At 52.9% G+C, this 21,440-nt stretch overlaps 1 protein-coding gene across 1 annotated transcript in view; it reads right to left on the bottom strand.

Moving 5' to 3' along the window:
* KIRREL3 (kin of IRRE like 3 (Drosophila)) overlaps positions 1–21,440 on the bottom strand; it is a 129,733-nt gene that overhangs the window by 612 nt on the left and 107,681 nt on the right. Inside the window, exons 11-18 of the mRNA XM_010008100.1 lie at positions 19,312–19,438; positions 15,131–15,231; positions 14,809–15,007; positions 13,598–13,633; positions 11,359–11,466; positions 6,137–6,246; positions 675–761; positions 5–196 (exon numbers count right to left, since the gene is read on the bottom strand). Of these exons, the coding sequence (XP_010006402.1) occupies positions 5–196; positions 675–761; positions 6,137–6,246; positions 11,359–11,466; positions 13,598–13,633; positions 14,809–15,007; positions 15,131–15,231; positions 19,312–19,438 (960 nt within the window). The remainder of the gene's footprint in view (positions 1–4; positions 197–674; positions 762–6,136; positions 6,247–11,358; positions 11,467–13,597; positions 13,634–14,808; positions 15,008–15,130; positions 15,232–19,311; positions 19,439–21,440) is intronic.

The raw sequence follows: 21,440 nt of genomic DNA, 5'->3' as shown, positions 1-21,440 counted from the left end.
GGGCGAAGCGCTGGCTGTAGTCGTAGAGGCGGCTCTGCCCGCTCAGGGTGCTGTAGATGTTGGTGAAGGACATGCCCGTGGGCACCCGCTGCTTGCCGGCCGGGCGCAGGTCCCCGGGGCAGCCTGACAGCGAGATGGTGGGTGTGGAGTGGTGCTCCTTGAAGGTGTTCACGCTGTAGTAGCCGTTGGTGGGGTCCTGTGGGGGTGGGAAAGGTTGGGAGGTGGTTGGTGGTGCCCGCTCACCTGTGAGGGACAACCACAACCACCCACCCCTCCTGCTCACAGCACCAGGGAGGGGAGCACCCTCTTGTCCCACCAACGTGCTCATCCCCCTCCAAACCAGGGCAGAGGGGGCTGGGGTGCCCCTTGCACTGCGCTCCCTGGCACACCCCTGCTGTTATCCCTACCCCAAAGGTACTGGGACCAGGAAACAGCAGCAGGTGGTACCAGAGCATCCCTCTCCCTACAGAGGCACCCACTCTTGGTGACATCAAGAGACACGGCCCAGGGAAGGCTGCTCAGCACCTTGACTGCCTCAGCCACGCGCTGCAGCCCCTTGCAGGAGTGACCTGAGGCAGGAGAGGTTTTGGGTCCCAATTGCCTGTGGGGCTGGGGATGGCAGGGACTGTGTCGCCAGGGTCTGGCAGGGGCCATGCCACCAGGGCCTGGCTCACCTTCAGGTTTTGAAACTCCTTCTCCTCTTCTTTGAGCACCTCTAGCTGCTTCAGCACTGAGTCCTGCTGGAATTCCCCCCGGTCCATCTAGGAAAGGAGAGGGGTGGATGTCAGCATCCCCAGGCACCTGCTGTCTCCACACCCTGGGGCTGGGTGGCCCCACAGCTGCCATCAGCTCCCCCCATCCCGACAGAATGACCATGTCAGATTAAGGGACTTTCCCAGAGGCATCCTGGGGGAGCAGTGTCCGAAGGCAGAGGAACTGGGCAGCTCCCCAAATCCACACAATTTCCTGGGCTGCAGGTTGGTTTTCCCCCCTCTCTTCAGGTCTAAAATAGCCCAGCTGCAGTGGGAAAGCAATTATTTGTCTCCCATGGCAAGTGTCAGGGCTGCAAATTGCTGCTTCCACCTGCTCAAACCCAGTCCCTAAAATCTTCGTTCCTTCCTGCCTGCCTTCCATTACCACAATACTGTAATTAACCTTAATTTTATATTTTTCCCCCCTTGATGCTGCCTCTTCTCCAAAGATCTGAGTCCTGGAGGCTTTACCCCCTCGGCCCTGCCAACTCCATGGGTCGGGAGGGGATGTTCAGGCTGGAGAAGCTCCTTGTGGTTCCATTCCAGTCCAGTTTTCCTCCCCACAGACCCCTGGAGATGATCCTGCTGCCCTGATGTGCTGCCTTCACCCATCTCTCTCAGCCTCATTAATTTTCCTTTGAAGCCTAGCCACCATCGGGGGGGGCAAGGTGCACAGTAATTAGAGCACAGCATTAATTACCCTTCCTTCAACAGGGTGTGGGGGGGGTTGCAGACACAGAATAATTAACATCCAGTGTCTCAGTTGTCATTTTTCCGCTCCTGTATCGATCCTGTGTCTCCAGCCCAGTTTCCCTTCTGGCATCACAGCTTCAAACTGCAAACCCCCTCAAAAAAAAGATCACCTTTTATTGCCCAACTTCTCTTTTCCTTTACAAAAAGGTAAGTGGTTGTGGAAATTCACCCTGCAGCACTTTTTGTTCATCTCCTGAAAGCCTTTGATACAGCTATTAAATGCAATAAATTAAAGTACCTGAGTTTTCCTAGGGAAAAAAAAACAACAAACCTGTAACAGCCCTTGATTTATCAGGGTAAATACAAGTGTCACCAAGGGTGAAGTTCAGCTGTAATGGTGCGTGGGGAGTTTGTGCTCTGCCAGCCCCAGCCACACGCCCAAATCCCCCAAAGCATCACACAAGGGGTGCCCCACATCCCCCAGAGCAGCACTGGGGAGGCAGCCACAAAAACACCCTGCAAAGGGTTTGAGGGGTCCTTGGGAAGAAAAAAAGAAGCTGGAACTGGTTCTCCTTGGGCTTGATTGGGTTTTGATGTGGATGACTCCAGTGGGCAGGGCCAGATCAAAAGACAAGAACAGGTGAGACCCAAGGGGACAGTCCTGCTAGTGGCCAAACCTCCCTTGAATTAACAAGCTAGGTTTGATGGGGTATTTTAAACCATTCCATGGTGCAGTGATCCAGGCAGTGGGATGCTCTGTGGGACCCCCAGGATGTCGTGGCTTCGGCTGCAGTCAGTGGGTTTCATGGGAAGTTAATGGAAGTGAACATCATTATCACTATTAATGGGGATTATGGCTGCAGAGGCAGTAGGAGGAGGAAAATCCATGGAAAAAAGACCAGAAGAAAGATCCAACTGCACAGTCATGAGCTCCTGGATGCTGGCAGGGGATGGTCCAGAATCCTGCACCGGCCTTTCTTCCAAAGCCCTCCATGTCTACAGCAGCAAGATGTTTCTGGCACAGCAGCTGTGCAGATGGAAGCTGCTAAAGGTGCCCAGCAGAGCCCACCAGTCCCAGCCAGATCGTGGGAATGTTATGCCAAGATTTAATCCCAGGACCAGTTGCCCATATCTAAACCTTGCTGGCACCCGACATGAAAACTGCATCTGTAAGAATGTCATGCCTCAGTTTCCCTTGCTAAAAAAGTCCTTAGAGAGCTGTGTCCCATCAGTCTCTGCAGCCCTGCCAAGCTCAGCAGCAGCTCAAGGTCACTCAGAGCAGGGGAATCACAATGGAATTGTGGAAGCAGTGCCCAACTCCAGGGCTGTGCCTCCTAATCCTCACATAACGGTGCCAAGCTCAGCCACTCACAGCTGGGATGTCAGATCCGACAGATGGGAGATGAAATTCCTGGCTTTCATTAGTGGAGACAATATGGTTTTTTAAAATGTTGCTCCCTCCAGATTCCAGGCTTGGTCCATGAGCATCCACCCAGCCCTGGCTTCAGGGAGCTGCCCCCTCCCAGCACCGGCTTTAATTAGAACTTCTCCCACTCATTGGTTAATTGGACACCACTTGGTGGTGCTTTGGGTGAGGGAGGTTAACAAGATTGCCCAAATGGCACCTCTGCTCCCTATGGGCACCACCCAAGAAACAAGGTCACAAATAAAAAAATGTCCATGTCCAAACCCTGTGCAGCCCCAGCCACAGGCTACAAAGGCAACCAAGGCTTTGCTGGTAGTTGTGTGGTTGTTTTTACCTCTGCTTTTTGGATTTGTCCTCTTCCATGGGGAGCTGAGCAGCACAAAAGCCACTGGTGATGATCTGTGGGCTGTGACCAAACTGGAAACATCCCTCGAAGCAGAGGGATGGGTTTCAGAATAGGGGCAGGAAAGCAAGGAAAAGATAATCAATTTGTCCACTGGATGGGCTATTTTGACTATTTTGCTCCAAACAGGAACCAAAGGTGACACCTGGGTCCACCCCAGAGTCATCTTCTTGGGCTGCTTTTGCCTCCTGGTCATGTTGGGATCATCTCTAGCACTATTGCTCCTGGTAGTGGGCGTTGATTCTTTAGAACCATCAGTCCCATTTCACAGATGGGGAAACTGAGGCACAGAGTCCAGCCAGCAATGAAACCCAAGGATAAATACCAGAAGAGGTTATGCCCCACCAGAGATGATGCTGCTCTTCAAACCCCAAATCATGGCCCAGGCTCAGCTGAATGGGTGCACTGATGCCTGGCAGGAGAGAGAAAGCTACTCTAGGCAATTTTTTCTCTAGGATCAAACCGTTTCCCAGACTCTTTTGCCCCAGGCTGCTCTTTGCTTCCAGGCCCCTCTGGCAAAAGAAGCAGGAGGGGAGAGGAGCCGGCCTGTGCCAGTGTGAACATTTGCAAATTGGACAGTGTGATGTGTCTCCTCAGGTGTTAATGAGTTTATAGATGCATGAATAATGATTTTTGAAAAAAGCAGGGAGAGCTGGGGAGGTCACAGATGGCTGCAGAATAACAAACACATTTTGCATTTTAGGGGAGTGGCAAGAAGAGTCACACCAGTACTTTGCAGCCAAAACCACCCTGGAAAAGCCAAGCCATGAGAGGAGGTGGAGCAGAAATGTCCCATCAGTGGTGGGGAGGGTGGATCTCCCTCCTCAAGCTTGGCAGGAGCAGGCTGGGCCCTGCTGGACCTCAGGGGCTCAGCCACAGGTCTGGGATGGGGAATGAAAGAGCTGCTGGAGCTGCTCTCCAGCACAGCCTGCTTCTCGTTAACATTGGTGTTAATGATCCCCAGCACCCAGAGCCTTAATGAATGTCACAGTTGCTATTAAACTGCAGGGTGGTGGGAACAGTGCTGAGGGCCAGGAGAGAATTTCAAAGGACGCTGTTGAGGTTGAGTCTGGGCTGGAGTGAGGTCATGGAAGGCAAGCAAAGAAGAAGTGGGAGAAATGATGCTGCAGGGAAGTCTTGGGATGAGTGTAGTGAGCAAGCAAGGGGTGCTGGGCATGGCCCCCTGCTCCTGCTGGAGAGGCCTCATCACTGCTCATTAGCAAGGATTAACTTGTTAAACTGGCTCCATCATTTTGTTGACAAACGTGGAGCCTATTGTTAGGAGCTGTGAAGCACCCAAAGCCTGCCTGGAAGGGAGAGTATCCTGGAATTCCAGGATGCCTGGGACATCCTCCGATGCTCCCACTGGCTGCTGGAAACAGAATGGAGGGGGATGAGAGAGCAGAGTTCCTGGGGAGAGGAAATTGAGAAGCATTTGCTGGGAATGCTCTTGCCAAGTGCAGGTGAGGATGGGAAGGCAGGGAAGGGCTTTGGTATCTTCTCCTGGCCAGGTAAGATGTCCTAGTGGTGCCAAATCCACTCAGGGTCAGAGACTGTCTCTTCCAACCCCTTGAACAGCCTTGATCCACCGATGTTAATTCTAACTGATGCACCTTCAGGATTTGGCCAGAAGAGGGGGAGCATCACCTGCTCCTGGCTCAGCAGCCAGGCTGTTACACTGTCATGTGTCCCAAAGCCCTTGACTTTACCTATCGTGTTGGCACTTAAATAGCCCCTTGACACCATGTGGTAGCCAAACCACCTCCCAGAAGTATTGCTGAGAAACTACAACACTTGAGCTCTGTACACCTCTCCCTACATGGCATTTTTTTCTGAGTTATCTAATAAATATTGTAATTTTTCTCTGCACCAGCAGCATCCTCCTTCTCAACACAGCACAGCTCTGGGACCAGCCTCCTCAGGGCACATGTTGCTGTTAAATCACCTTTTCCTTGTATGTCTCCTCTGCTGAAGCTCCCTCTGTCCAGTGTGGTGGTAAAGGTCCTTAGTGCCGCTGAGGCCGATTCAGCCCCTCCTTTTGAAGTCAGATCTGGGCTAGGTGCTGGTATCATTGTCTATGGAGCTGGTGGTACAGGGCTATGGAGAGGAAGCTCCTCACTCCCCTTCACCTCAGCAGGTTGCTCCCAACCCCAGTCCCAGCCCCCTCTGTCCTCCACTGACTGAACCCGTGCAAATCCTGCCGTGGATCCGCAGACTCCAATCCCTTCTCACTTTCCTCTCTGCTCTGTTCTCTCACCTTTTAAGTCCTTTCTTTGCCATTTGTTTGGCTTCTATTTGTCACCTACAATGTGACACCAGCAAGGAAAACCAAAGGGAAATTGGGGCTGAGACAGGGATGCAGGAGCAGCAGCAGCAGGGAGAGGATGTGCTGGTCCATGTGCTGCAGCTGAACTTCCAGGGATCTCAACCATCAGCATCTCACCCTGCCCGGGTCCTTTGGTCCCCTTGGGTGACAGCAGCTGCCTCTGGAAGGTGTCACCTCCCAGGTTACCCCAGATCCAGGCACTCCCCACACACCTGGTGTTACCAATCTGCATACATACTATTTTTGCACGTCTAACTCTATTCTCACTGGCTAATTAAGCTTATTATGGTGCTGTGATCACCTACTTGCAATTGGCAGCTCCTTCTCCACACAGGGTGGTAAAGTTGCAATAAACTTCTCCCAGCTCTCCCTCCTCCTTAGCAAAGTTTCCCTCAAAGAGCTTTTATGGCAGGAGAACGTGGAGCTCAGGAGCATCTTTGCCTTGAGTGGGGATTATGACATGAAGCTCCACATGCCTGGGAGCATCACACACTTACCCAGTCATCAGTTAAGGGAGGGAGGAAGGAAATCCTTACCATCAGCTGCTTGATGGTTGGGTGCTCCTCTGTCTCCCTGCCCGAGGCCGGCTCCTTGTGCACGATCTCCACCCGGATATCATTCTTGGCAGAAACCACACCTTTCAGATCTGGGCAAGGAACAAGATGGGGAAGAGGTCAGTGAAAGGTTAGTCAAAGGTAAGCACAGAGCATCCTTAGTGATCACAGAATCCCAGACTGGTCTGGCTTGGAAGGGACCTTAAAGATCATCTAGTTATTACCCTCTGCATGGGCAGGGACACCTCCCACCAGCCCAGGCTGCTCCAAGCCCCATCCAACCTGCCCTTCAACACTGCCAGAAATGGGGAAGCCACAGCTTCCCTGGGCAACCTGGGCACCACCTTCAAACTCAGTAATTTCTTCCTCCTCATCTCTCACCTCAATCTCCCTCTTCCAGTTTTCACCCCTTCCCCCTTGTCCTCTCCCTCCCTGCCCTTGTCCCAAGTCCCTCCCCAGCTTTCCTGGAGCCCCTTCAGGCACTGGAAGCTGCTCTAAGGTCTCCCTGGAGCCTTCTCTTCTCCAGGCTGAACAGCCCCAGCTCCCTCAGCCTGTCTCCAGAGCAGAGCTGCTTCAGCCCCTGGATCAATCCTTGGCTGACTCCTGAGGATGCCAGCACTGAGAAAAAAACTAAACCCCAGCTCAGCAAACACATCTGAGAACTGGGAGAACAGGGTTTGTGTTGCCATAAGGTTTGGGGATGTGAAACCTTCCCCTCTGGGGAGCTCATCTCCCTGGTTTCATCCGTTCAGGAGCTGGATTCAGCTCCCAGTGCTGTGAGGAGGGGCTGGGCTGCTGCAGGGCTGCTCACACAGATGGTGGGTTGTCTGGCCAGATGAAAAACACTGCCCAGGATACACCAGCTCTTCTCCAGTGCTGGGAAGCCCCTAAGAAAAGCCTTTTCCAGGTTTGGGGTCCTGCTGGATATGGAAAAGGCCTCACAATGAACGACAATGTAGCCAGGGCTTTGGGAATGACCAACCCATCCCTGGTTGCTGCTCTCAGCAGCTTGTTTGCACACACCAGTATTTCTGGAGAGACTCTGCCTTCCCTGAAGGTGTCAGGCATGCTCTGAAGAAGTCGTTTTAGCAAAATCAAGTCAAAGAAGGCAAGAAGCAGGAGCAGCCAGATGCTCTGGTTTGTTTTGGTGGGTTTTTGGTAGCAGGGAAGGGCCCCAAGGGTGGCTCCAGTAAGAAGCTGAGAAGCTCCCCCTGCCCCCAAACCAGCCAAAGAGCCATTAGAGGGACAACAGATGCGCCTCCCGTGATTAACATACGGAAGAACAGCTATAAAATCGGAGCAGAGGAGCACTTAGGGGAGAAGAGCTGTGCTGGAGGAGAAGAGCTGTGCTGGTGGTTGGTGAGGAAGAAGGTGCCCAATCAGAAGTTTCCCTGCAAACCATGGTGAGATGGCAGCTCTGCCCCTGCATCCATGGAGGAACGTGATGGAACATTCCCTGAAGGTGCCAGGAGGGGTGAACTTGGCCACTGGTCTTGGATTTTGTGGCCAGAGGGTTTCCTGCCAGTGGACTCTGATTGCTCAGCTGTGGGAGCCCCCGGGCCAGAGGAGGTGCCTGTTCCCAAAGCCCCCGTGACTCTGCGGGCAGCGCTGGAGCAGCTCCGGGCTGGTGGGAAGGGCTCCTGGAGGAGAGGCTGGTGGAGAATCTGCCATGGGAGGGACCCGTGGGGAGCAGGGCAGGACTGTGAGGAATCCTCCTTCCTAAGGAGGAAGGAGCAGCAGGAACCACCAGCCTGTGCAGTGACTCTAAACCCCATCCCCATCCCCTGTGCTGCTGGGGGGAAGGAGGGAGAGAAGCCAGGAACGAAGGGATTTGGGCCCGGGAAGAAGGGAGGGGGTTAACATATGCAAGCCCTGCTCTGTGTGTGTCTGTGTCCTGTGTGTGTGTGATTAATGTGAAATGATTATTTTTTCCCCAAGCTGAGTCTGTTTTGCCTGGGACCTTAATCAGTGAAGAACCCTCCTTGTCCTTGATCTCAACCCATGAGCTTTATCCTCCTCATCCGAGTGTGTGTGTGTGGGGAGTTGAGTGAGTGGCCATGGAGCTGTTCTTGGTTGTTGTGTTGGGCCCAAACCATGACACCAGGCAAAGCCAAGATGAAAAGCAGAGATGGATGCAAATCTCCCCGGCAAGATCTAAACAGCTCCCAGTTTTGAAGCTGGAGTGCAGCCCACGACCTGGCTCGCGGCTCCCTGGGTGGCTTTGCCAACCCTCCTGGTGCCAAAACTGCCTCAAACTCCTGGGCTCCTCAGATCCACCTCCAGTCAGAAGAACTGGCAGTGCTTGGCCAAGCCAGGACTGCTCCAGCTCCATCAACTCTGTTGGACCCGATGGGACAGTGATTTTATCTGTAACCCAGACTGGGTCACACAACTGAGACCAGCTTGAAGCTCCATCCTTGAACTGCTCTATCTCAGCAGTTCAAGGCAGAGGGTTTTGCTGGGACCTGACTACGTTTTTTTTGTTGTTTTGTTTTGGTTTGGTTTTTTTGTTTTGTTTTGTTGTATTTGTTGTTTTTTTTTTTCTCCTGCAGGGATCATGTTGCTGGCACTGGAGCCTCCATCTCTAATCACAAGGAGAAGCTAATTACTGTCTTGCACATCCTCTCCCAGGAGTGTTCTCCCTTAAATAACTCTGGGCCATTAAGTCACTGAAGATACAACAACAGATGTGCAGTAAAGTCTTTTTTTTCCCCCATTTTCCAGAGCCTCCAGGCTCGGGGTGTCTGTATCTTGTAGGTTTTTTTGCTGCATCTTCCCAGGGCAGGGCCAGGAATTGCTTCCCAAGGTGCCATCAGCTGCTGTCAGTGGCAGCCATCAGGAGATGTCTTCTACAGAGTTCTGGCTGGGTCACCTTGTTCCCTCTGCTGTGAGCCATCCCCACAGCCTGACAGGGGGGTTTGTTTGCAGGCTGTTGGTTTAAATGATGCACCAATACATCAGCATTTGTCCTGGGAGAGGCATCAGCAGTCATCCTGGTAGGAAATTAGTCCCTCGTGGTACTCAAGTGCTCTGCTGGGCCCATCACTCCTGAGTCCATCTCTGGAATACCTCTGCTGATTTCACACTACTGTCTGGGAGAAAATCCTTTCCTGACCTTCTTGGTGTTTCTACCCTCCTAACACTCACCTGCTGCAGGAGATGGTGGCCACAGCATCCAGTTTGCACCTGCAAAACTGGGCTAAACGCCCTTTGCCCTGGGACAGTCTAGTCCTCCCTGTGGGGTTTTCCTCCACCAGTGTTACCCGAGGGTTGGTTTAGCTGCTGATGCTCCCCCCAAAACCAAGCAGGGGCCTCATTTTGGCAGCTCCAAGTGGCTTTTGGAGCCACAGGATGGGGGATTTGCTGGGTTAGCACCAAGGCATCCCACTCCTCTCCAGCAACAGCCCTGGCATCCCAGTTGGGTCCAGCTCACCAGGAAGGGCTGAGCTGTTTCTCCCCCTGTTTTCCTTTGGGAATGGAAAAGAACTGGGGAGGGGATCTTTGCTGGTCTCTTGGATCATCACTTCCTGCTCCTTTGCTCTGATCCCAAAGCAAAGTAGCAAAGCCCTGTGAGAAGCTCTGAGGCCTGTGCTCTGCTCTGGGGATGTTACCAACATGTACTCAGGACATGGCAACCAGGAACTCTCACAGTGGAGAGGGGCTGAGGAACCACAGCAGAGTGAGGAGGACACTGGGAAGATCCAGCAGCCCATTGCCCAGCCCAGCCCCTGCAGCTCGTTGCATGCAGGAAACTCAAAAGTCCTTTCAAAGTGGGACAGCACTGGAAACAGTGGAGGAAAGGGACCCCAGTCACTGCTGTGCCACCACATCTCCAGTACCCTCTTCCCAGTATGTATCCTCCCATCCCGAGGAAGGAAAATGCCTGGGAATCCAAGAGATGAATCACATGAGGCTTTTGGATGGGATCTTCCTGGCCCTGTTTTTTCCTCCAAAGACATCCCTATCTTCTGCACACCTCCAGCCCATGAGGGTCTCCAAAACCTGGCACTTGCACCACGTCTTCAATCTGTTGTCATGACATGAATGTTAAATCATGTGTCCTGTAGAGGACCCAACAACACCTGGTGACATCAAATAAAAGAACAAACCATGTGCTCTCCCCTGCTCTGAAGGTGAATTATCTCTGCAACCTTGAATTGGCCTGGTCTTGGGTCCTGTCCATCAGCAACTCCTTCCCCAACAGCAAGATGAATGACTGCCCCCCTTAATTTGTTAATACTTGCTAATGGAAGCTGCAGGAGTTAAAAAAAAAAAAAGGATAAATCAGGGAGAGGCATCATTATGATTCTTAAAATTAAACACATCTGCCTCGGGAGGCTGTGCATTCATCCCCAGACCCAGGAGGAGCTTGGAGTCTTTGATCCCTTTGCAAATGATCAAGAGAAAGAGGGAGGAAAATAAGCAGAAAAGTGTCTGTGTTTCCTGGCACACACACACAGGGCTTGGCGCGGTGGCAGCCGTACCTCGCCGGGAGCATGAGTGTCTCCCCTTCCCCCCTGTGGCCTGAGATGCCCCAAACAAGCCTGCTCTTCTCCCTCCTGGTTTGATGGCTTTTCATATAGGAAACATCTGCCTTTCATTTCCTGGTGTCTTTTTAATGAGGCAATGTGATGCTACACTCTTTATTGTTCCTTCTCCTCTACCTGCTTCTCTAACGTTGCTTTAACTTGTACCACCACAGCAGCCAGTCTTTAAAACCCACACGTCCCATGTAAAACCCCTCTGGCTGCAATTTCCCACTTGGAAATCTGCATTTTACACTGATAAAATGACTTAATCCAGAAGCAGAACACGGAGTAGGCACTGAGGAAGGGTTTTGAGCACCCAAGTGAAACGGTGAGGATGCTTCTCGCTCTTGGGCATCAGGATTGTTCCAAGGGGGGTTAAAAAGCAGGTCCCTTTGTCCTCTGGACACCCCTGGATGCTGCCTGTGTGCCCAACAGGGGTTTGATCCTGGGATATTTCCCCACTATGGGGACACACAGGTGACCTGGGATGTTTTGGGTATTGCTCTGAAGCTCTTGCCTCTTCCTGCAGGGCTGCCAGTCCTGGCCAAGTGACACCACACATCTAAATTCAGCCTCAGCTTTCTTTGCAACCTACTTTATTCCCCCTCCCCCCAGGGTCAGATTTCCACCCCAGCCCTGCCTGAGGGACACCGTGGGGCCAGGGGAGACACTTACTCCTCTGGGAGCGGGCGCAGCAGAAGGCGACGATGGTGGCCATCAGCACCAGGAAGGCCACCCCGGCCCCCACGGCCACTCCGATGATCACGGCCATTGGCACCGACTCTGCAAGAGGAAGGAGAAGGAGCATGAAGCTGGGATGAAGGGTGAGGAAGCAGCTTTTCCCCCAAGGGACCCCCCTGGATAAGCAGCTTGGTGAGGAGCCCAGGGAGGGTTTTGGGGTCAAAGGGACTTTCCTTCCCCGCTCCCTCATCCTGGGGCGGGCGCTCCCAGCACAGGCTGCCCGTCGGACACTGGCCCGTGCTGCAATCTGTGCAAGCCCTGGCCTCTCTGTGCCTCAGTTTCCCTTGAGAGGGAGAGGAGAGGAGGGAGTCAGAAAAGCAGGTTAACAACTTCTCCCGCTAGTGCCCTGCAGGTTAATGAAGTTCTCAACAAGTGCAGCAGAAGGTGGATTGTTCATAATATCAAGAAACATGGCATCAGAGCAGGCTGGGAGAGGGGTCAGAGCCTGGATGGATGGAGATGGGCAGTGCCTGTGTGCCAGAGGGGCAGCAGAGCTTGCTGCAGAGCAGGGGTGATGTGCTGGCCTCCTGCCTACAAGAACTTTGCAGGTGGGTTCCTGGCTGGGCTTCCAGCCAGCAGAGCTGATGGATTTGCACAGCAGCTCGTGAAGTGTGGGGAGGGGGGGATCTGAAAGCCCATTCATAGTGAGAGGGTCAGATTTGCAGCCCAAGAGCCTCATTATCTCCCCACTCAGTCCCTTCAGCCCCTCAAAGCACAGCTCCTACTTGATGGTGTGAGTAGGGTTGGTGCCTGATCTCTGTTATATTAACAGGAACAACACTCCTATTCATGGGACACCAAAGCTGTGGGTAAATCCCACAAATCGCTGGGATGATAAACCACATCCCAAAAACCCTCTCCCAAAAAGCAGAGGGTTTCTTTAGATCCCTACTCCTGTTCTTTCTAAGCACCCCGTAGGCTCCTGTGAAGCCAAAAGAGGGGATAATGCTCCCCAGGGTGGCTGGGTGAGTGTCCCCACTACTGTTCTCACCACCTTCAATGTGTGTTTTCTCCTTTGTACCCCTGCCTTGCAAATGGATGGGATCAATTTAGAAAAGGATGCAGAGGGGTCCTCTTCCCTCCTCATCTCCGCAGATGGAGGATGTGAATACTGCTGGATCATGGGGACACACAGGTGACCTAGCTGAGAAGTGATAAGGGTGATAAGGAAACTATATCTCCTTGTCCACTGATGTGGCCTGGTGTTGACCACAAATTTTGTCCTGGATCTAAGATCACTGCCCCTGCCTGGGATTTCCAGCCTTCCTAAGGGGCATGAATCCTTACTGGTGTGAGTTGTAATTCCACCAGCATCTTCCCCAAGTAGTCAGCAAAGGGTTTCTAAAATTGTTATCTAATCCCAGCTGGGGCAGGTGAGTTATGGAGCCACTTCATGTTACCCTTTAACAGTGGCCATAGGGCCTCATGGTGGTAACTTGTGGGATTTTTGGGGGTTTCCTAGGGAGACAGGAGCTTGGGGTCCCTGGGAGTACTCTTGGCTTTGGGAATTGAGATCTACAATGCAGAGCTCAGCAAGAAGCAGGCACTGATGGTGATGGAGATGAGGGAGAACCATGCAGGAAACAGGGTGGAGAAAGTGTCCAGGGGTGACCCTGGGCTGCGAAAAAAAGAAAAATGGTGACTGCAAAGGGGCAGTGACAGAGATGGTTAATGGTGTCCTGAGGACAAGGGCGAGGTGAGGAGAAGCAGTTTCCCCATGGGTGCTGCTCTGGTGCAGAGGATGTGGAAGGCCCATGGGCAGCACATCCCACAGCACCTGCACAAAAAGCCTGTCCTGCCCTGCTCCGGCCATGCTGGTCCTGGCAAGCACTGGGCCAGGATGCAGAGACAAGCTGGTATCTGCCAGTAACCCTGCAAACCTCTGTTTCTCCCTCTTTTTTTCCCCATAACAGCACCTGCAAAACGTGGCTGCACCATTTCAGCCCCCTGGGAGGTGGGGAGCTGGGGCTCAGGAGCACAGCGCTGGTTTGCAGAGCAGGTCAGAGGCAGAGTGGAGCTTGGACCACTCCAGCCTCTCAGTCTGTGCCTGGTCACTGCCCTGCAGCCTCCCTAAGCCCCTTCCTGCCCTGCTGGGAAGCCGCCAGGAGGAGGACTCCAGGTCCTCAGGTGTAGGGACAAGTCACATTCACCGCCAGCTCATACATGTCCATACCTGCTTGAATACCAGCTCCTGATTTCATTTCCGTACCTGTTTGAAAATAAAGCAAGTGTCCACAGCCTGGCAGGGCCCAGGTGCCCACGCCAGCCTTCCGGAGTGCTCTGCCCTCTGCGCCGGGCACAGGGATCTCCCCGTGAAGGGGACTGTCCTTCTGCCACCCTACGGCTTCCTCGGCCACCCTATGGTGTCCCTGGGGTGTCCCCTTTGCATCTCCCAGCAGGGGTGCTCAGATCTGGGCCAGCCTGGCCACGGGCAGCTCTGACCTGCCCCCCTCCAGGGGCCGCTGGGCATTCCCGCTGCCTGGCAGGCAACCTGGAACAGCCACTGGCTCCCTGCTTGCGTTGGAAGAAGCTCAAGGCTAATTTGAAGGGGTTCATTTAGCTCTGATTTAATCTGGACAGCAGACTCGCCTATAAATCACGGCCTAATGAGAACAATCCACCTGCCTGCCCTGGCATTTAATAAAATAGAAGGGAACTGGAGTCCCTCCAGGAGCCAAGCACTCCTCAGAAGAGCCAACTCCCTCCCTTGCCACGGAGGTCCCCAAGAGTGAGAAGCCCCTGTCCAACCCCTGAGAGTGGCTCAAGGCACCTTTGAGGCTGGGTGGGCAGGCCAGCCCTGCAAAACGTGCTGGACTGGTGGCCAGAGTGGTTGGCACCAGCCCAAAGACCTTCCATCCACTCAGTCCCACCACCCCGGAGTGGTGGGGTCGGGCAGCAGAGTCATTCCTGTTTCTCCAAGGCTATAAATGATCCTGCAGGCTTGCTGGCCTGTGGGCCAGAGTGGTTGGCACCAGCCCAAAGACCTTCCATCCACTCAGTCCCACCACCCCGGAGTGGTGGGGTCGGGCAGCAGAGTCATTCCTGTTTCTCCAAGGCTATAAATGATCCTGCAGGCTGTGGTGGTGGCATCTCCTTGTGCCAAGGGGTGCAGGATTGGCCTGTGCCCTCCAGCTTCAGCAAGATGGGCAAGGTGGGGCAACACCCAACGTTGCAGAGCTGGTCCCACCTCCTGACCCTCTCCCAGGACCAGGTAGCCTAAGGATACAATCCTACGAGAAGCATTTCCACTGCCCTACTTAGTTTCCTCTTTGACAACCCAAGAGCTTCTCTGAGCATCACCTGCTTCTCACAGCATCTCCCCACTCTTACAGGTGCTAATTCCTTCTGCCTCCCAGGTGCCCTTGGCTCCTCAGCAATGCCCACCTTGCTCTTTGAGCCGGATGATCTCGGTGTCAGAGCCAAAGCTGTTCCAGGCTGTGCAGTTGTAAATGGTTTGGAAATCAGCCCGGACGATGTTGCTGATGGTCAGTGTGGAGATGACACCCTCATCTGTGCTCACTGTCTCCACCGTGTAGCGCCCGGAGGTCCCTGACTCCAGGACGTTCTCCTTCCAGGACCAAGCCTGCCAAGGAAGAGAGGGGTCAGGTTTGCCCAGCCTAGGGCACCCTCAGGTGTGTGAAATGCCCCCTGTGCCCCAGGGGGCATTGTGCCCCAGGAGGTGCTGCCCCCATGGGATGTTACTCACAATCCGGTCGGGGGGCGGGGTGCTGCGGATGAAGCACTTGATCTGCCCTTTCTGGCCATGCAGGGCGTGCTGTGTCTGGGTGCTGGAGATGATGGGTGGCCCTGCAGGAGAGAGGAGAGGGCTGCAGACATCTCACAAGGCTGGCTGCAATTCAAGGGACTGGCTTTCTGCAAGGTCTGCCCCTACCCACAACACCGGTGCGTCGCCATCTCTGCTCCCATATTCCTGGTTTTGGGATGGTGACTACATGACCTTGTGGCAACCTCCTTGCTAAGCATGGCCTCTGAGAAATGCTTTTGCTCCAGAAGCCAAAGAGGAGCCCTCTTCTACCCTCTCCCAGATTAATTAAGTGACCATTCCACTAATTGCTCCCCAGGGAGGGAGGGCAGAAGAAGCAGTAGCTGCTACCTACACCAGTGACTTGCAGTCAGCCTGCTTGGTGTGGTGGAGATATTTCTGCTGGAAAAATCCTTGGGATCCCATCAACTGGGCTCTCCTGCACCATTGAGATGCCAAAGAATCTCAGCCTGGCTGGGAAAGGCTCTTCCTGAGCCACACGAGGCTGAACGCACCAGCTTGTGATGGGAAGTGTTCTTGTCCTGCCTTGGTGGACATCCTGAAGACACAGTTGGGAGAAAAGGGTTTGTCCAAAAATCCAGCCTTGCCATCAGGGCCACCTGCATGTGCCAACACCAACAGGCTCTGTACTGACCATACAAAGTGACAGGAGATGTCACAAGAGGCCAACATACTGCTGGGGAAAAACTCCACTGGGCCTTGAGACCAGCTCTCTGGGATGGTCAGAGTGGGAGAACCTGCTGTGCTCAACCTCTCTTCCCTTGATCCATCCTTTGTGGATTTGAGGAACTTTTCCCAATTTTTCTTCCCCTATCCCCCTGCAGCTGATGTGTTCCTTGAAGAAAAGTCTCAGGGATTTGGGGTAAAATGGGGAGAAACTGGTTCACCAGGGTATTTTGGACTGATTCTCATCCCAATTGCCCATTTAGGATTTTGCAGAATGCACATAAATGTACCAAAATGCTGAGTTCTTCACTCTGGCCTACCCATCCATCCATCCATCCATCCATCCATCCATCCATCTATCCATCCATCCATCAAGTTGCGTATTGAAATTATCCCAAAAACAGGCTTCTGCACCAAACTTTCCCACTTCCCACCCTTATCCTTCCTTCCCTATGAAGTTCCAAGGTGACATCCACGAACCCAAGGCCAACAGAGGCAAGAGCAGCGTTGAGAGGTGTAGGCCAAGCTTAAATAATAAAAACAACCCCCACATCTTTTGTCTCTTGCAGTGGTTTTCTGTTACTTAGAAATTCTGGCAGCCCTCCAAGACAGGGTGATGTTGGAGAAAAATGGCTTAATAATCATTAAAAGGATCATTTTCCCCAAGGAGAGTGGATTTTAAATGGCACAAATGCCAACGACTTTGGGTTTTATTATTGCTTGAGGAGTTCAGACTCGAGGCTTATCATCATGATAATAGCCTCTGACTAAAGACCATTTGTGAGATGAACATGCCCAGAAATAATAGTGTGAAGTTGCAGCCTCTTCACGTTTGAGGCTGGTGTTTGATTGTCCACCGGGCTCAGGCTCCTTCTGAAAGCTGCCAATCTCCAGCCTGGCGTTCAGTGCTCCGTGCCAGACAGCCCACAGGCAGGGAAAAGGCTTTAAACCATGTTGCTATGGATATAAATGATGGAGCTCTTGGTCGTGGGTTATTTTTAGCACCCCGGTGCCAATTTATCTGCATGGTCCCGGCGGCTCGTACGGAGGAGAAGGCAGCTCCCTGACTCGGGAGCCCTGGAGGAATGGAGGGATGGCCTTGGCTTCTCCAGCCTGCACCTTTCCTCCCCAGCCCTGGCAGGCTTGGGAATGTGAGTTGGGTTTAACTCCTTGCTTCCTTAAGAAACCCTGACCTGGTTTGTTCTGTCCCGTATGGCAAGGGACCATCCCAAGGTCCCCGTCCACAAGCAGTGGTCGCTTGGTGAAGCCCTCAGTGATGCTCTCCTGACCAAGCAGCGTGGCAGGTCACCTCCTCCTGTGCTCCCAGCTCTCCAGCAGGCTTGGCTGGCTTCTTGGGGTGAATCCCAGGCAAATAAAATCCTGAATTAGCCACACAGGGTTGTCCAGTCCTTCTACCAAACCTTTGTTGAGGAGCAGGATGGACAATGGTGGTGGTCCCTGCCAAGCATCAACAGACCACACAGCTGTGGGGGTGATCTTGGCGTGCTTCTACCCCAAGGGTGGGACCTCCAGCCAGGCTTGTGTGCAGTGAGGAACATCAAGAGACTTTGGCATGGGCCATAAATCCAGCTGCTGCTAATTTATGATGGCATATAATTTATGTTCCTCACTGCCTTCTTGCCTCTGCTGCTCCAGTCCTGCCAAGTGCTGCTGATTTGCATAATCCTCCTTTCCCTGTTACTGAATCATATCTGCTCCTTTCAGGCTGGTGGCCTCATGCTGGGGCTGCCAGCTCCTCTTTGCATCTGCAGCCCTGGCCAGTAAGGAAGGCAGGAAGATGCTCTCCCAAACCAGTATGGTGCTGCTACGACTCCTGACTGCTCTGAGAGCGGATGGGCTGGATCAGCCCCTTTGGAGCCCACGTGCGCCCCTCGGTCCGCACAGCCAGCCCGGAACAGACACTTGTAAACACCTAATTTTACTGTGATGAATCCCAGCTCACGGAGGAAAGCACCTGGTGATGCTAAGACAATTGTATCACTTGATTTAAAATCACTTGATTTAAAATCACTTGAAAATAGGAAGTGTTCAACTTCCCTCGCAAATTGCAGCGGAAAAACCTTCCAGCAGAATTCATTAGCTGGATTAGACACACTGTGCTGTGCTCCTGGGTTTGGAGAGCTGCTCCAGCTGCAGGCAGGCTTGCTGGACATTGGACCTGAGGATGCTGCTCTGGGACTTGCCCACTTTGGTTCACCTAGCTTGGAGGGTCACGTCCACCTGGAGGTGTGGGATTCTCCCTCTGTGTAGGGTCCAATGCCCATGACGGCGCGTCCCAACGTGTCACTTGCACTGCACCCCAGCAGTGGATCCCCCAGCAGCACATCCTAGTGGACTGGCTCCTGGGAGCTGAGAGTGAACCTCATGGCCCTCATTTAATTTTGTCCCCCACCAGCTCTGCAAGGCAAAAACCTTCACGGTAACTTGAGCTGCAAAGCCCTTGAGAGAAGCTCTTCCCTGCCACCCACTCCCAACAGCCTCGAGCCTGCTGAGCACTTTGCTTGGCGTTGGAGGCAGCCACGCGCCTGCTGGGTGTCAGGAAAGGAGCAGGTTCTTTGTTCCTGCTAATTTGTTGCTTTGTTTTCCACAAGCCACTTTAATTGTAATTAAAACCCAGCAGCTGCTGGGGAAGGAGTGCACAGGCAGCAAGGAGCTGAGCTGAAGTCAAGGGGGTGGTTGGTTTTCAGTCCCCTGCTGTGTTGCCCTTGGCTTCCCTTTCTAGCATTACCTGCATTGAAAATTAATGCGTGTGCTGCATATTTTCTTCGCTTTGTGCCAGTGAGCAGGGACTGAAGCCTGTCGCTTTGTCATGCAGGTGAGAGGCAATGGAAAATTCATGCTCTGTTCACACCATCCGCAGCTGCCTGGCACTTTTCCCTCCATATCTAGACTGAAATTCATTATTGGGGTCCTGGCTAGGTCATTATTAAATTCTGGAGTGCTTCCCAGCTCCCGGGTGAGAGTCCAGGACCCAGCCATGCTGGGGGAGCCCTGAGGATCTGTGGAGAAGCTGTACAGCCCTGCTGTCTCTCACAGATATCTTCACGAGGACTCTGCAGGACTGATTAGGCTGCTGGTCTTGGATCCAGGCTCAATTCCCATCTTTCTCTGTACAACAGAGAAAACAGTGCTCCCCGACCTTGCAGGGGTTTTGCAAGAGAAATCTATTAAAGATTTAAAGACACCAGCTCCCAACTACTCAATAAACCCCTGTTGATAATAAGGAACCAAGCAGGTCTTGGATAAGGTTGGATTTTTGTGCTTCAACCCATGCATCAACAGGCAAACTCCAATTTACTTGTATCACCCTCCCCGATCCAGCTGTGGGTGGGATTTGCTCTTAGTTCAGCAAAACAAGCTTTCAGAGCAAGGGGAATACCAGGAGGGTGGAACAGCAAGAGGAAAGCAGGAGGTACCATTGACAGTGAGCGTCACCTCCCGCTCCCCGGCACCGACCCGCGGCACCACGGCTCGGCACACGTATTTCCCAGCATCTTCCTGGCGGACGGACTTCAGGGTCAGCTTGTTCTCGTTGCTCAGGACCTGGAAAACAGGAGGGAGCTGGTTTCAGGGGGGTCCGTGGGAAGTAGGAGAAGAGATGTGAGTTACAAGCTCCAAGGCAGCCCAGAGAAAATGAAGCAGATGAGGCCAAAGTCTTATGGGACATGGAAATATCAGTTGGTGCTGCTAATGGAATCACAGTAGCACAGAATTGTTCTGGTTGGACAAGACCTTCAGGATCATTGTGTCCAAACATTAACCCAACTCTACTGAAGAAATAAAGAAATTACTTTTTTTTGGTGTGTGTGTGTGTGTGTGAACCCTGTTCCTATTCATTGGAATTTTCAAAAATGTCCATTTTTCAAGAAGTTCAAGACATAAGAGAAAATTGACCTGGAAACTTCCAACTCAGAAGTGGTGGGAAACCAATCTGGAGTGGTGGGAAACCAACCTAGTAGCTCCCTGGGAACAGGGTCTGGACATCCAGGGAAATCTCAGCTGCTTTTGGCTGTCCCTAGAGACCAGCTGCAACGTGGCTCCTGGCCCCGCTGCCCTCCTGCCCCAGCAATTAGCAGCTTTATTAAACCTTGAAAATTGCTGAAGCAGAAGGATGTGGCTGAGGCTGTCAGCAGAATCCTGGCAGTGCTGGTATTGAAAAAACCTGTGACAGGTCTAAAACAAACAGCAGCTTCCAGAGCAATGAGTTTCCCTGCTAGAAACACGTGCCTGGGGGTTAGTTCCCCATGGTTGCCCTTGTTTCTGTCCCTCAGGACTTGGCAGGCTGGGGCCAGCCCATCTTTCCTTCCAACACCCCCTTGCTCAGTGAGCTCCCAGCTCTGCCAGTTGCTGCTTCCACAGCTGATGCCTTTGGGATTTAGTTTGATTTGGGATTTAGTGCTCATGGAAAGCCCTGAGTGGTGGTGCTTGGACATGGACCTGTAGCAGGAAGATGAGGGTCTCACCCCTAAGCTGGCATGAAGTAGGGGTGCAGGGTTTCGGATCCCTTTTAAACCCAGTGTTTTAGCATCCATTACAAAGATTTCATCTTGGAGCAAGTTCAGAGAAGGCCTCAAAAATGATCCAAGGGCTGGAACATCTCTCCTATGGAAACAGGCTGGGAGAGTTGGGGTGTTCAGCCTGGAGAAGAGAAGGCTCCAGGGAGACCTTAGAGCAGCTTCCAGTGCCTGAAGGGGCTCCAGGAAAGCCTGGGACGGACTTGGGACAAGGGCAGGGAGTGAGAGTACAAGGAGGAATGGATTAAAACTGGAAGAGGGAGATTGAGGTTGTACATGAGTGTGCACTGTGAGGGTGGTGAAACCCTCTTGCCCAGGTTGCCCAGAGCAATTGTGGAAGCCCAATCCCTGGCAGTGTTGAAGGGCAGGTTGGATGGGGCTTGGAGCAACCTGGGCTGGTGGGAGGTGTCCCTGCCAATGCAGGGGGTAAGAACTAGATGATCTTTAAAGTCCCTTACAAAGATTTCATCTTGGAGCAAGTTCAGAGAAGGCCTCAAAAATGATCCAAGGGCTGGAACATCTCTCCTATGGAAACAGGCTGGGAGAGTTGGGGTGTTCAGCCTGGAGAAGAGAAGGCTCCAGGGAGACCTTAGAGCAGCTTCCAGTGCCTGAAGGGGCTCCAGGAAAGCCTGGGACGGACTTGGGACAAGGGCAGGGAGTGAGAGTACAAGGAGGAATGGATTAAAACTGGAAGAGGGAGATTGAGGTTGTACATGAGTGTGCACTGTGAGGGTGGTGAAACCCTCTTGCCCAGGTTGCCCAGAGCAATTGTGGAAGCCCAATCCCTGGCAGTGTTGAAGGGCAGGTTGGATGGGGCTTGGAGCAACCTGGGCTGGTGGGAGGTGTCCCTGCCAATGCAGGGGGTAAGAACTAGATGATCTTTAAAGTCCCTTCCAACCCAGACCAGTCTGGGATTCTATGATTCTATGAAATACCTGAGCTTGCTTGGCCTCCCACTCTCTTGAGGTTCTACTTTGCTTCCTCCTGGGAAAGCAGGAGGAAAGAAGTTGGCCTAACACTCCAGTGGCTTT

Source organism: Chaetura pelagica, unplaced genomic scaffold (genome assembly GCF_000747805.2).
Source record: "Chaetura pelagica isolate M959 unplaced genomic scaffold, ChaPel_1.0 scaffold32, whole genome shotgun sequence".
NCBI classification, from domain to species: Eukaryota; Metazoa; Chordata; class Aves; order Apodiformes; family Apodidae; genus Chaetura; species Chaetura pelagica.
This window is presented reverse-complemented; position numbering and strand designations above follow the sequence as displayed.